This window comes from Peromyscus maniculatus, chromosome 3 (genome assembly GCF_049852395.1).
Source record: "Peromyscus maniculatus bairdii isolate BWxNUB_F1_BW_parent chromosome 3, HU_Pman_BW_mat_3.1, whole genome shotgun sequence".
Taxonomy (NCBI): Eukaryota; Metazoa; Chordata; class Mammalia; order Rodentia; family Cricetidae; genus Peromyscus; species Peromyscus maniculatus.
Window position 1 is genome coordinate 22,721,070 of NC_134854.1, and position 16,671 is coordinate 22,737,740.

The 16,671-nt window shown below is 37.4% G+C and overlaps 1 protein-coding gene across 1 annotated transcript in view; it reads right to left on the reverse strand.

Moving 5' to 3' along the window:
• Vps50 (VPS50 subunit of EARP/GARPII complex) overlaps window positions 1-16,671 on the reverse strand; it is a 107,248-nt gene that overhangs the window by 34,384 nt on the left and 56,193 nt on the right. The window contains exons 15-19 of the mRNA XM_006991203.4: window positions 14,167-14,261; window positions 13,798-13,896; window positions 9,168-9,258; window positions 5,703-5,879; window positions 1,282-1,400 (exon numbers count right to left, since the gene is read on the reverse strand). Of these exons, the coding sequence (XP_006991265.1) occupies window positions 1,282-1,400; window positions 5,703-5,879; window positions 9,168-9,258; window positions 13,798-13,896; window positions 14,167-14,261 (581 nt within the window). The remainder of the gene's footprint in view (window positions 1-1,281; window positions 1,401-5,702; window positions 5,880-9,167; window positions 9,259-13,797; window positions 13,897-14,166; window positions 14,262-16,671) is intronic.

Below are 16,671 nucleotides of genomic sequence, written 5' to 3' on the forward strand. Positions count from 1 at the left end.
ATAAAGCAAAACCTAATCCTAGCAGGGAACCTTAACAAAATCAAATACAGACTCCAAAAGACTGGAAAAGTAGAGGAGACACTGTATTTACAAGATCAGTGCAAAAATGATTGATCTCTAAACTGAAAGCTCTTTGATTAGGCTCAATATTTTCATGAGATGATAGAGTGGTAATATTTCTTATTCTGTTAATGACATTTATTTGTTGGGGTGGCAGTGGCGTGGGTGCCGCGGTGCATGTGTGGAGGTCACAGGGCAATGACAGGAACAGGTCCTTTCCTATCATGTAAAGCTGGGGCTCAGACTCGGGTCCTCACACCTGGCGACAGATGCCTTCGCCCACTAAGCCATCCCACCAGCGTGATTCTCTAATTCTCATAGAGAAACAAGCACATGGATGGAGAGAATTTTATGAGACCCCAGTGCTAGACAAAGAGCTACAGGCAATTATTGGCTGCTAAGAGAGTGAAATCAGTCTGTCTCAGCGACAAGCCCCTTAGAGGTTATGTAATCCCAAATGGTCGGCCCTAAAGCCATATATCAACGATCAACATAAAATGGACTGAGCAGACTATATTGTATGCATGTGTGTATGATGGATGTGTGTAACAAAAATACTTAAAAAAGACTTCATGAATTTGAGAAGGAGTGAAGAGAAACATGAGAAGACTTGGAAGGGGAAGAAGATGAGCTGGAAATGATGTAAATGTAGTACTCATATATTAAATTCAATAAAATAAATAAAAACTTTAAAAAGAAATTAGAATATTGCTGCAAAAATCAATGGCAATGACACATATGCACAAAGATATCATAAGACATTGCTCTGTGCAATCAATGTACAAAAAAAAGAAAAACAGGTTGGTATCTGTGAAGGAAAGTGTTCTGTGGGACAAAACCATTGACTGAATGAGCAAATTTCAGAGTAATTTTTATAATGTTAAATATACTGTATAAATCAAAAGAAAACATTTAAGCATGTTTAGCAAAGTAGGATCAACTAATACTTTCTGAGCCAGTAACAGTCAAATTCCATCAAGTAAACTGATTTGTGGAACACCAAGTTAGGCTTTGCTTAACTTGAGTTTTTCATATAAGTATTTTATTCTTTTTCCTGAAATTTCACCGTTATTGGGGGAAACCTACCTACTCAAGTCTTTCAGAAATCATATTTTTAAGGTACATGAATTGCCGCATTATCAGTAACCACTTAAAATTTTAATTTTTGTTCTCTCTTAACCTTCAAAGGAACGTAAGAACCACCCAGTCCCCATCAGTCACCTCTTCACGGGCACATCGCCTGTCTGCTCATCCACATAATCCCGCTTCAGCTCTTCAGGAACATCACTGTCGCTGTCATACTCCTGATAGGCGCTCTTCTCCTGCTCATCAGACTCATACTGAAGAGAACACAGTGGCATATGCAACAATGGCACACAGGATCACTTTACTGCAGTCTCTCAACACAAGAACGTGTGCAAGTTTAAAGAAACGGCTAAAGGAAAAGTCTTAATGTAGTTTTAATTTCACCATGAAGAATCAAATTCTCCTCCCATTTTCCTTTTTCATCTTACTTTAACCAGCTCAAAAGTAAAAGAAAACAAAAATATCATTTGTGTTGCTTATTTGTAAAAGAAAACTTAAACCAAATATTCACAGCCACAACTAATACCCCACTGGACCTCAAAGAAGGAAGAATGTATGTATTTTAGACTTAAAACTATCTTCTGATGGTTTTGTAATATTTGCTTTCAAGTTGTGAGCTCTTTAGAAGGTTGAGGATCCAATTCTAGCCCTAGCACCACTACTTCAGCTTCACAAATACACTCAGCATACAACTGATCATCTCACTATGAGGATGTTCAGCTGCATGGAGAGCTGAGAAGGTAACACTTAGCAGCAAGAGGCCTCTTAGGAGGCTCACTGCTGAGATGAGGATTCCTTCCTGACATCTTCCTTGTCCTTATGGCACTATGGACCAATACAGCAGGGAAACCGTGGTAACACACCATCGTCATCATCAGTGTCAGACATGCAGTGACTAACTACTGGCGAGCATTCCTTGCAGCTTTGACCATGTACTGTGCCAAGTTCTCTCAGTAAATCGATCTCTTGAATCCTAAAAACTCCATATAGAGCTTAACCACATACATAGTTAAGTCTTAACCTCCTATATATAGCTGAGGAGACCAACATGATAAAAACATGGACAGAAGTTTGTGCCCCTAATTCAATTACTTTTGGATAATCTGTTCCTGGGTTATAATGTCAGGCCTTATTCAGATATGAACCAGAGTCCCAAGAACTTAGATTGTATCTGGAAAGATGAGATTCTACACTACAAATTGTTTTTAAAAAAATCATGACATTTCCCTGTATTTAGATATAAGGTGATCCTATCAACATACAGACAAAAATTCTGCTCAGGAGGCAGAGGCAGGTCGATCTCTGTGATTTCAAGACTAGCCTGGTCTACAGAGTGAGCTCCAGGTCAGTCGGAGTCAGAGAGAAACCCTGTCTCAAAAATCTGCCCCAAATAGGTTTCAAAACTAAAATAGAAAACTAAAAATAGATCTTCTCAGACATAAACAATTCACATTTGGTTTCATCAAGTATAAAATTAAAAATCATAGAGGGTTCCTCTGGAAATTACAGAGAACAAAAGGACAAACCAAGTAATATCCTGGGTCAAATGACATGATTTTGAAAGCAGGCTACAGAAGACTGTGAGACAGGAACTGCTCTCTACTACAAATATGGACAGACCAGGAGGCACAAATGTAAAGTAAGTAGTCAAGGCCCACACAGCTAACAAACTGGTGTGATGTTACTGCATCTAAACCCGTCCTACCAGCTAAGCAATTCCTATACTGAACATTATTTCAAGCTGCTCAAAGGATTGCTAAAAGATCACACTTTGGAATCCTAACTGCTAAAACCCTTGTCAGGCAACTAGGTCGTAATTCTGTGGTGGTTTGAATATAAATGGTCCAATATATTTGAATGCTTAGTTATCAGGGAATGGCACTTTTTTTTTTTTTTAACTTTGGGATAATGTCTTATGTAGGCTGGCCCCAAACTTTTGAACTCCTCATGTACGAGGGTGACCTTGATCTTTTTTAATTTTATTTTATAATTTAATTTTACATATCAGCCATGGATTCCCCTATCTTCCCTCCTCCTGCCCCCCCTCCCCCATTCCCACTTCCTCCAGGGCAAGGACTCCCCTGGGGATTCAGCTCAGCCTGGTAGTTTCAGTCCAGGCAGGTCCAGTCCCCTCCTCCCTTCACCCAGGCTGAGCAAAGTGTCCCCGCATAGGCCCCAGGTTCCAAATAGCCAGCTCATGTACTAAGGACAGGTCGGGGTCCCACTGCCTGAGGGCCTCCCAAACAGTTCAAGCCAATCAACTGTCTCACTTATCCAGAGGGCCTGATCCAGTTGGGGGCTCCTCAGCTATTGGTTCATAGTTCATGTGTTTCCATTCATTTGGCTCTTTGTCCCTGTGCTTTTTCCAACCTTGGCCTCAACAATTCTCCCTCACACAATCCCAACTCTTCCTCACCGATTAGACTCCTGGAGCTCCACCTGGGGCCTGGCCATGGATCTCTGCATCCACTTCCATCAGTCACTGGATGAGAGTTCTACCACGACAGTTAGGGTGTTTGGCCATCTGATCACCAGAGTAGGTCAGTTCAGGCTTCCTCTCAACCATTGCCAGTAGTCTACTGTGGAGGTATCTTTGTGGATTTCTGGGGACCTCTCTAGCACTTTGTTTCTTCCCATGGGGTCTTCATTTATCATGGTCTCTTTTTCCTTGTTCTCCCTCTCTGTTTTTGATCCAGCTGGGATATCCCACTCCCCTAAGCTCTCTTTCCCTCGACCCTTGCCCTTCATTACCCCCCTTCATGTCCAGTTTGCTTATAAAGATCTCATCCATTTCTGTCGTTGGGTGATCCCTTTCTTGGGGTCCTCTTTTCAAGGTAGCCTCCCTAGAGTTGTGAGTAGCAGTCTAGTCATTCTTTGTTTTACATCTAGTATCTACCTATGAGTGAGTACATACCATGTTTGTCTTTCTGAGTCTGGGTTACCTCACTCAGGATGATTTTTTCTAGATCCATGCATTTGCCTGCAAACCTCATGATGTCATTGTTTTACTCTGCTGAGTAGTACTCCATTGTGTATATGTACCACATTTTATTTATCCATTCTTCAATTGAGGGGCATCTAGGTTGTTTCCAGGTTCTGGCTATTACAAATAATGCTGCTATGAACATAGCTGAGCATGTGCCCTTGTGGTATGATTGAGCATTCCTTGGGTATATGCCCCCAAAAGTGGTAGAGCTGGGTCTTGGGGGAGACTGATTCCCAATTTTCTAAGAAAGTACTATATTGATTTCCAAAGTGGCTGTACAAGCTTACATTCCCACCAGCAGTGGAGGAGAGTTCCCCTAGCTCCACATCCTCTCCAGCATAAGCTGTCTTCAGTGTTTTTGATCTTAGCCACTCTGACAGGTGTAAGGTGGTATCTCAGAGTCATTTTGATTTGCATTTCCCTGTTGTGGGATGGTCTGTATGTCAAATGCTCTGATTGGTCAATAAATAAAACACTGATTGGCCAGTGGCTAGGCAGGAAGTATAGGTGGGACTAACAGAGAGGAGAAAAGAAAGAACAGGAAGGCAGAAGGAGTCACTGCCAGCCACTGCCATGACAAGCAGCATGTGAAGATGCCGGTAAGCCACGAGCCACATGGCAAGGTATAGATTTATGGAAATGGATTAATTTAAGCTATAAGAACAGTTAGCAAGAAGCCTGCCACGGCCATACAGTTTGTATGCAATATAAGTCTCTGTGTTTACTTGGTTGGGTCTGAGTGGCTGTGGGACTGGCTAGTGACAAAGATTTGTCCTGACTGTGGGCAAGGCAGGAAACCTCTAGTTACATTTCCCTGATGATTGGGGATGTTGAGCAATTCCTTAAATGTCTTTCAGCCGGGAATGGCACTATTTGAGAGGTTTTAGGAAGTGTGGACTTGTTGGACAAAGCCTGTCACTGTGGGTGGGCTTTGTAGTTTCAAAAGCCCATGCCAAGCCCAGTGTCTCTCTTTTTCTGCTGCCTGTAGATCTAGGTGTAGAACTCTAGGAACTTCTCCAGCACCATATCTGCCTGTGTACCACCATGCTTCCCACCATGAGGACAATGGACTAAACCTCTGAAAGTGTAATCCAGCCCAATTAAAGCTTCCTTTATAAGAGTTGTTCTGGTCATGGTGTCTCTTCACAGCAATAGAAAACTGATTAAGACAATCTTACTCTCAGATAAAAAAGACATGGAATAAAATACCAACTTGGTTACTCAGAAAGGAGTCATGACAGAAGTATAGGTACATCAGTCCCTCAGTCATCTCTCTGTGTAAGCTACCAAAATATTTCAATGAGAAGACTTATACCATGACTAGGTAAATACACTGATAAGAATATCAAGCCAACAAGAACAAATTTATAGTTCAGGCCACCATTGTGAATAAGCACAGTGTAGTCATTATCTACACAAGGCAAGGCATTCTGTAGGGACACATTATACGGCAAGAATATGAGCAGTAGTCAACAGATGAGCAATCCAGCAAGTTAGCATTTCACTGCCCAACACTTTTAAAAAGAAAACTCACTTCTGTTTCACAAAGCATTTTAAAAACATCACATACCCCATTAGAAGCCAAGACATCTTCTGTTTCTTCATCTTTGTGGTTGGCTTGAATTTCAAATGGATTCCCACCACTACAATACTGCTCAAACAAAGTCACAGGTTTTGAAGAAGTTGCCAATGGTTGCTTACTAGGTGAAACTGATGGGGAGCGAGACTGTTCCAGGAATTTAAATTCCTACACATTGAGAAAGGATGAAATAGCTGTTAGAAAAATAATAAAATCTAAGCATACAAACTTATCCCCTTAATGTAAATGTAGAGTTAGAACAGGGGGAAAAACATGATCTTCAAGTTACTCATCTTTACATCTTACAAGTCGTCTGAGATCACAATCTTGGAAACACGTAACCATTCTAAAAGACAAGAGTGCCACTTAAGTCAGAGTGGCCTGGTCAAGCAACTCCGGCCTTCCATGAAGGAAAGTTACAGACACATTCTGAAATGACAAGAAATTTGAATGACTGAGCCACAGAAGTCCGGGCAGCATACTTTTTAACCCACAATATCCTTCAAAGGAGCAACTGCTAAGACACTGCTGACTCATGCTTGCACCATGTAAGACATTCTTGCCACCACAGCAAGAGGATCAAGCACATATCTATCTTTTCATGTTGGTACCTGTAACTATCATTTACTTTCCTTTACAGACCAAGAAGCCAAGAGCACAAACATTCATTTGGCCAGATGTGTCTTCTGCTCCTAGACTGCTATATTCAGGCCATTATGAATGCCACCTGCCTTCTCTTTGAGTCCATTTCCTCATCTTTAAAATGGGAGGACCAATCCAGACTGGAGAAATAAAAAATGACAGAGCTAAAAAGATGTAATACCTGATCCAACTTCCACATCACAAAGATGAGCAAACTGAGGCAGTCTGGAAAGACTGAGGGCCAAGTTCAAGGCTACAGCTAACTGGAGAAAAGATTCAAATAATCTCTAAAGTTCATCTGAATTACAAAGCTCTTGACTTGACAACTTACCGCAAAATAAACATTTTTCTACACCTAACAATATTAATCCCAAATTTAAATGTCTGTCATACTCAGTACTCAGTATTAATCTTAAAAGGCCCAAGGGCAGTATTAAAAAGTTCCTTAAATTTCTACAAAGTACACTGACTTGTTCACTCTATCATTACACCATGTCTCAGCCCCAGCTTTCTTTATAAATTTCAACTACATGTTAAATCAGATCCAATACAAAGCTTGAAAATCATGACACTATTTTTATAATTCTAAACAAGTGTTTAATATAACATAATTTTTTTTTACAAATCGACAGGAATGCATTTGAATAATAAGTTTTAAATGGTTTTTAAGGCAACCATTTTGAAAAAAATAATGCTTGCTTAGTCAGAAATGACATGTTTCTAGTAAAAGTTCTCTTACAATTATACCAAGTACACATTAAAATATGCAGCATCAATCTATTAATTAACCTATTAAATAAAAATTCAATAAAATTATTTAAATACATACTCTAAAATGTTAAGCTTAAAAATTTAAATGTTAAGGAATCATAACTATTTTAGAAGTCACAGATTCTGTTAATTTAATGTTATTTCATTGATGCCAATTACAATTTATGTTACTTTTGTTGTCCTTGAGCACATACTCGTCACTGCTGTTAGTATCTTTACTATTGTCATGTTAGGAAAGCAATATGTTCGGACTGGATATGAAACTACAGAACATAAAGACTATCTCCCCATTAAAATTAAATACAGGGAGAAGTGGCTCAGCATTGAGAGCACTGGCTGATCTCTCAGAGGATCTAGGTTCAAGTCCCAGCAGCCACATGACAGCTAACCACTGTCTTTAATCTCAGATCCAGGGGAGCCCGTGGCCTCCTACGGCTGCCACATGTGTACACCGACATACATGAAGGCAAAGCACCCGTATATAGAATAAAATTAAAACACAATAATAACCACATGTGGAACACCAACATACATGCATACACGAAGGCAAAGCACCTGTATATAGAATAAAATTAAAACATAATGATAATAAAGTACTTTTTAAATATATCCACTTTTTTTTTTTATCTTCTAGAAGCCATTCCACCTGAAGAAAACCACCAAACACAATGTACTCAGGCCACGGACTACAACACAATCTTTGATGCAGGAATATTTACGACATTGTATTTCAATCAAACCAGTTAAAGAGTTTTTCACAACCATTCTTTACAAAGAACCTAACTAACTAACTAATAAAATTAGCATTTCTTATAAGTGTTCCTTTCATTTATGAAGCATTTTGTCAATACAAGCAAATCTGTAACCGTGCTATAACTTAAGTGCCCATTCATGCCTTCAAAAAATTGCTAGTATTTTATATCTATAAATAAGCATTTGTGTGTGTGTGTGTGTGTGTGTGTGTGTGTGTGTGTGTGTGTGTGTGTTCAGAAGCCTTTATTCAACACATTAGTAAGCAGAAATTTTTAAAGAACTTTAATGGGTGATTGCTAATATATTTGAATATACATAATGAGAGACCCTGAAGATAAGACATAAAATCAAACATAAAATTCATATAATCTTCTTAAATACCCTGCAAAATTGTCAGAAAAGTGTCAGAAAACATTTTAAAATATTTTATTTATTTATTTATTTATTTATTTATTTATTTATTTATTTATGGTGCGCGTGCGTGCGTGCATGCGTCAAGACAGGGTTTCTCTGTGTGTTTTTGGTGTCTGTTCTAGATCTCACTCTGTAGACCAGGCTGGCCTCAAACTCGCAGAGATCCGCCTGGCTCTGCCTCCCGACTGCTGGGATTAAAGGCATGCACCACTGCCGCTTGGCTTTAAAATATTTTTTTAAAGGAAACAAAAGTTTCTTATGGTGGAATATCAATATCCATTTGTTATGCCAGAAAAACAAAAAAACACTTTTTTGAATACAGAAATTGAATGTAATAGTAAACAAGGAAAACTATACTATTTTTTTAAGTATTAAACATAGATTATCATTTTCTATTTGATCTAAAACCGACGTGAGAATGAAATTACTCCTTATGAATTTGACAGGATTATTTAAACATACTTCTATACTTAATAATATGGATCAATCATGGTATTAATTATGTACACTTACATTAAGCATCCTTAATCTGAGTGAAATTCAAAATGCCTCCACATTTGAAATAAAAAAGCATTTTCATCACATGGTACCAAAATACAACTGACTCATTTTCTGAAAAACTTATATAAAACAGTGGGTTCCCTTTTGAATTCAAAAGAAAATTCATTGTAATTGTTACTTTCTTTAGTCAAAAGTGTTTACTGAAGTATGTAAGACCAACGTTGTAAAGTAGACTTAAGTCTATCAGCAGTTAATTCTTATCAAATGGCCATTAGGAATCCCTTTCAAGGAAGGAGCTCAAGAAGTTGTTATTAAAAGAAAAAACTAAAAGTAGTTACTAGAAGACACATTTCTCTGTTCTTGAGAAAAACTTACATGAAGCTGCAAGATGCTGAAATTTGACTTAACAGGGCAAAGCTCCCACGTCTCATTCTCTAGAAACATTCTCAGTTCATCAAGTCGTATTCTTAAAGGAAAGAAAAGAACAGGAATAATGGAGCAGGAAATACAAGAACTGAGGAAACAAAATACAATGTAACAACAGAATTATCATCACCATAATCACCTACAAAAATCATTCACATTAGCACATAAACTACACGAGTGTGCTTCTGTTAGTTACCCTATGATCCTTAAGAAAAACATAATAAACATATGTCAAATATTTACTAAGCTGAATATTTTTGAAAGTGTAAAAATGATGTGTAAGAAATACAATTTTTATTAAAGAACTAAATTAAAACCTGTCACTAACTCATGCACTTAAATTTGTCTTAACTATTCATATACCAAGTTTGAAATAGAAAAACAACTATCAGGGTCATATAAAAATCACAAATATTTATGTATTAGTGTATTATAATGTGACTAAGCGACAATACCAAGATAAATATCATTCTGAAAAGGCCTTTTACAGTGTCTATCTCTACAAAGCACTTAAAACTTAGCGGGTCAGCACTTATACTCCAGACAGTCTACTAACTACCTACACCACATGGATTGCTTTTAACACTACTTTACTGCTCTCACTTTATGTTCCAAGTCATCGTAATATTATACAGAAAGATGCAGAAAAACAAAGCTTTACTTCTGCTTGAATAAAGTTGCATTATATAGAAAAAGGTAGAAAAACAAAGCCTTACTTCTACTTGAGTAAAAGCCTGGTGCTTCCCCTTTTTTTCCTCCAATACACCACCAGCTACTGCTACCACACCATGCTAAAACAAAGCCTAGATGTTTTTTAATAAATTCAGATTTGACAACAAAGAGTGAGTAAATAGATGGATCTAGACAAACAGGAACACTTCTAAACATTGGGATAACTAGGCAGGGACTACAGCTCATAAATACACTCAGCAAAGTTACAGGCTATAAAATTAACACTTAAAAATCATGAGCCTTCACAGCAAGGAGAAAATACTATTCACTATCCTCAGCATCCCCTGTCTCTCCCCTGCCACCCCATACTCCCAAAGAAAGAATCTGGAATAAATCTAATCACAGAAGTGAAGAATACCTTGTACAATGAAAAAGTTAAGATGTGAAAAAAAGAAACTGAAAAAGATTCTAGGCAATGGAAGATGTCCCATGCTCCTGGATTAGCAAGATTAATATTGTGAAACTGGTCAACCTACCAAAAGCAATCTACAGATTCAACACAACCCCCATGAAAATTCTAATACAATTCTTCACAGAAATTGAAAAACTTAAATTTCATATAGAAATACAAAATATCCAGGAATCTGCTCTGCTAGAGGTATCATCACCTAATTTCAAGTTATGGGTATTTATTCAAAATTGTAATGCTAAAGAACAAACAAGGACAGACATCATGGTATACACCTGTAATTACAACACTCATGGGATGAAGCAGAAAGATTATCAGTTCAGGACAGCATGGGCTACACAGAAAGATTTATCTCAATGAATACACAAATTTTAAAAGCCAAGCATCAAAACGACATTTGAGAACTGAAAGACAGGATACCTTCAGTTAAAGCCTGATTGGATAAGTAAACTAGCACAGCAGGATTATCAGAAGAAGGATCAGTAGAAAATATCTACAAACTATAGCACAAGTTGTAAGTAAAATGAGTGAACAGAAAGGATCTTAAGATTAGGTAGAGAGATGACAGATAGATGAGAGAGACAGAGGGAGACAGACAGACAGACAGAGTAAGTGAGCATGTGCCAGAAAATGGCTGCACTGGTAAAATGTTTGCTACACTAGCATGAGGAACTGAGTTTGTACTGCCAAGCACCCATGCAAACAGCCAGACGGACACCTGTATTTTAGTGTTAGGGAAATGGAAATGGGGGCAATCTTCCAGAATGGATACGCTTTGACTCAGTAAAAGACCCTGTCTCAAAAATACAGTGAAGAGTAATTTGGAAAAGACAATCAATGTCAACCTCCAGGCCCCCCCCCCACACACACACAGAGGGAGGCAGGCAGGGAGGGAGGGAGGGAGGCAGGGAGGGAGGGAACAAAAGATCTAGTGTTCATGCAATCGCATGGAGAAGAGAGGAAGGAGGAGCTGAAGCAGTGTTTGGACAGGCAATAGTTAGTAACTCCTCAAGATGATCGCGTCCATGTGTAACCACAGGGGAAAAGTCTAACTAGGAACTAAAACTATAAAATTTTACAATTTAACAATGAAAAGACTAATAATCCAGTTAAAAATGGGCAAGGCCTTTAAAGACACTTCTGCAGGGAAGATATACAAAAAGCCAATAAGCACATAGGAAGCTGGCAGTATCTTCAATCATTAAGGAAATGCAAATGGAAACCACAAGATACCACTTACCTCTACCAAGACAGTTACAAACAAAAAGACAGAAACACTGTGGGATGATCCTTCTGTATACTGTGGATATATATTACTCTCATTGGTTAATGAAGAACTGACTGGCCGGTAGCCAGGCAGGAAGCACAGGCGGGACAGCCCTGGGATGCTGAATAACCTGTCCTCTCTCTGAGAGCTGGCACACACCAGAGGTGAAACAAAACCTGAGCCTCCTCTCTCCCAGTCCAGTTCTAACAACACAGTGTAGCTTCATCAGTGAGAAGCAGGCTCTAAACATATGTCTAAAGTCCTGAAACTTGCTGAGTATTTAGGAAATAATAATTAACTCCTTTTTGGATTCTCTGATTTCCCCAAGATAAACTTCAGTGGGGAATCTCCACCATGATCAGAGTCTAAAGTCAAAATGTCTACATATGGTTACCAGAGAGGCAGACACCCTCTGACAGTCCCAACAGTACAATGCAGAATGGACACCACTCCCCAGATCAGCATTTGACAGTGCCCATACCTCCAAACACTAGGAACAGCAGAAGTCTTCCAGTGATTATGCTAGGTATAAGGCACTCTGGGAAAGCAGACAACTGGCAGAGAATTCTAGGTTTTTATCAAAAAGCCTTTTCTCTTTAACATAAATATATTTAACAATCAATCTTTTGACACCCAATAATCTCACTATTAACATGATACATAATCTCTGTACAAAGGTATTGACAATAAAAAAGGAGAGAAAGAAGAATTTCAAACAATGACGCTCCAAATAAGAATAACAAACTCAAAACTTGGTTGGAAAAATGAAAAGTAATTTATAAATAATTTAATGGTAAAATATGTAAGAATACAACTTGGGAGCTGGCTTACATCAAGAAAGATCATGCCGGGCGGTGGTGGCTCACGCCTTTAATCCCAGCACTTGGGAGGCAGAGCCAGGTGGATCTCTGTGAGTTCGAGGCCAGCCTGGTCTCCAGAGCGAGTTCCAGGAAAGGGGCAAAGCTACACAGAGAAACCCTGTCTCGAAAAACCAAAAAAAAAAAAAAAAAAAAAAAAAAAGATCTAGGGGTTGAGATGGGTCAGTGGGTAAGAGCACTTGCTGTCAGGCCTGAGAAGGCAAGTCCAAGCCCCAGCACTCACACACACTGGAAAAGGAGACTCGATGCCCTCCTGTAAGTTGTCCTCTGACTTCCACACATATGCCATGGCATGTGTGTTTGCACTCTCTCTCCCACTCTCTCTCAGTAAAACAAATTTTAAAAATGAGAGCATAATCAGTGCTTTTCCTTTTTCTCTCCATCTGGTATGGCTTGGGTAAATGATCACAGTACATGGTAACATTCATTCGCGTCTTCTTCCACTCAAAGAACACCTAATCATCCTTTCCATCTTTGCAGTGATGGTTAAGCAAAGCAATGCCGCATACAATCTTAGCTTCGCAGCTAGGGTCTGAGTAGCACATCCACTACAAGCCTTCTTTTTCCTGGAATGCCACACTGAGTGCTGCCTCTATATTCTTACTTCCTTACTACTTGCCCAGTATGTCTAAAGATGCAGACCAGTGACTAGAGTCTTTCAGTAACCCTGATGTAATGATCAATTACATGTAAGGATCATTTTACCTCTAATGAAACCAGTTCAATGTCTACTTCAATATGTTTAATGTGGACTATCCCTTTACACTGTGTGAATATATGTTGCTGTGATTGGCTTAATAAAGAAGCGGACTAGCCAATAGCTAGACAGGATGAGGTTAGGCAAGAGAACCAGACTAAGGACACTGGGAAGAAGGGCAGAGTCAGAGGAGTTGCCAGCCAGATGGAAAGGAAGCAGGATATGCAGGAAAGGTAAAAGCCATGAGCCTCAAGAAGGCACACAGATTAATAGAAATGGGTTAATTAAGTTGTAAGAGCAAGCTAGTAATGAACCAATAGCTCATATTGGCTGAGCATTTATAATTAATATTAAGTCTCTGAGTGGTTATTTGGGAAGTGGCTGCCAGAACATATCCTACATTCAACCCACTCAAAACAAAGAATTTTAGATTTACAAATGAATAGTGAATACTTTCTAGTACATTATTGATGAAGTATCCCCAACTATCCTACAAAGAGATATAATAAATTTATTTATTAAAAGTTAAAAATGGCTTTATATCAGTTACTCTTATAAGAGGAAGGCTTAGATAAATATTTTATTGTATTTCTTACCTGTGGTGGTTCTTGAAATAATTGATACTTTGTTTTCTAATGGACTCCTGCAAAACTTCAGACTTGCTACCACAAAATTCTTCTCCAACTTGCATCAACCTAGTGGGTCAAAAAGAGCTATATAAATTTCAGGACCATGCTTATAAAAAACAAAAACAGTTCAGGTTCTTTCTTTAACAATTATAACTAACAGAAATTTAAATTTGGGTATTCGAAAAAAAATTAGAAAGACTCTACAAGCCCAGTCCATCAGTCATGAGTAATTACATCCTCTTCCATGAAGAATTTAGACAGAAAACTCATTAATTTCTGATTTTTTATTCTTATGGTTGAATGAATTAAGCCACAGAAGACAGTATCTCACATTACCTGCTGACTATATCCAAAACAAAGATAAAATCATCATATTTGAATATAGATAAATCAGTTCCAAGCAAGTAGGTTTTTACTTTTAGTTGAACATCCTGTAAGACACAAACAAATAAGTAAATTTATTCTGTAGTAACATATTAAAATGAAATAGTGGATTCTTAGTTTGATAACATATCTACATAGACCAACAGCCAAGTATCTTTAAGACTAACCTAACAAGGATAGTCTAATGAATGTTTTAAGAAATAGTAATGGCCACAATCTCACTAAAACTTGGCATAGCTATGTTAAATTCTACTTAATGTAATGGCACACATATATACACACACAATTCTTATGATAAGAAGGATATCATGTGCTGAAGAGATGACTCGGCAGTTAAGCACAAACTATTCCTGCAGAGAACTCAAGTTCTATTTCCAATGCCCCAACCGCTCACAACTGCCTTTGACTCTAACTTCAAGGGATCCCATGTCTCTGACTCTGAAGACACCTACTCTAAGGTGCACATAACCACACAGACACACATACACATAATTAAGTATTAAATAAAATCCCTTTTCAAAAAATTATATTCTTCTAAGAGATAGAACAAAAATCATTATGTATGCATGGCTTTGGTTCATTAGAAATCCAAATATAATGCATTTAAAAATGAGTAACTGTAAAATAAGCATCAGGCAACTGACAGTAATGAGCCTGAGTGGATGACTAACCAGTAGAAACCAATTTTCCAAATTCATGAAATTCCAGCCAAAATCGCAAGAATTTTTCTTCTAAACAATTATTCTAAAATTCACCTAGGATAGGCAATAATTGTTTTTAAAAGTGAAACTATGTAAAGATGGAATAAAAGTTATGAGGAATCCTGAAAGACTTATAATACATTAAACAGACTACAAACTATTTAAAATGAATGAAATGTTCAGATAAATAAGCCAAATAATTCAGTAACAGTAAACAGTAGACATCTAACATAGACAATGGTTGAATTTTTTTAAAAAAAAATCTGCTTTGTGATTATTTAACCATGTCAAAAACACTATGCTAATAACTTTACATATGGGATCAAACCAGCTTTGTCTGGCAGGAATTTTTACCTCTGAGGAGCAGAGTCTAGAGGGCTCAAGTATTATTGTCTGAACTCTTGTGCCTGCTGCATGGCAAACCTAAGGTCTATCTTCCTTCAAAGTCACAATTTTATCTCTATGCTTTGTAACAAATGAAGTAGACAGAAGTAGAATTATCCAGAAAGTGGTGAAGAAGAAACTTAACTAGTAGAAAGAAAACGTCTACTATTCAAATATCAAACAAAATATACAATGGATTAATGATTCCTATATATTTTCAAAAGGTCAAAATTAGAAATTATATAATAATTTAATAAAACAAAAACATTTCCTGAGTGTCTATTAAACACTTCAGGTAATATTCTAGGCATTATAGATAGAACAACTAATATGCAGTTTAGAGGCAGATATTCAAAACTGCCATGTGAGCACTGGGCTGAGCTCTACATGGGCAAGGTTATATGTGTAGCATAAGAAAAAAAAATACAAATCACAGTATGGCATCATAAAAATACTATCTGCACTTAAATAAGTAAAAAAGAAAAATAACAGATAAGGGGCTACTCATTACCATAAGTCACTAAGAATCTATAAAACCAAATAATTCACAAAAGAAGTTATAATAATACAGAACAGGCTGAATACTGGAGTAGAGGAGGCAGGGACTGGCAAGGAGGAGAAGAAATAACAACACACTAAAACTTGAAACTGGAGTATGACAGGCAAGAACACACGGTCACGTTTAAAAGGACAATGACTTCTATAAACTGGCCAAATACTTAAGTGGGAATGGTGTACTAAATTTCACATTGAATAGATTTTCATTTACCAGGAATATCATCAAGTTGTCATGTCAGATGAGACTAACTGCATAAGATGCCAGGCATTACAAAGGGCACCACTGATTACCAGAAATTCTACCATGAATATGCTAATTTCAATTAAGTACAATAAAGGTCTATAAGGAGACTAAATCATAAAAAATTCATGTCTGGCCCTCTGTGTGTATTTAATGAACATGAGCATATATTCAAATATAATGCTCAAACAAAAAGAGCCCCAAATCACAAATAATTGTTAAATACATAATGGTTTAATATTGTCCTAAGAGACAATATAGAAATTAAAATAATTATAAGTACAACGTAAATATATTTAAATGCTAAGTATAAATTCAAATTGTGTAATCCAATATATGATTGTCATAAACCAGAGCACTAAATTACAAAGATTAAGTGATTCTTGAGGAAATTTACATTTTTAGGATGTTTCCCTAAATGATTTTTTTAAAGAAACCCTACATTAGATAATTAAACTGAAAAGCAAACTAATTGGGGGGCGTGGGTAGTTTTTCAAGGCTTTTCAAGTTTGGATCAAAGATTCCAAAGAAATTACACTTTGATCTAGGAAGAACCAAATTTTAAGTAAATTT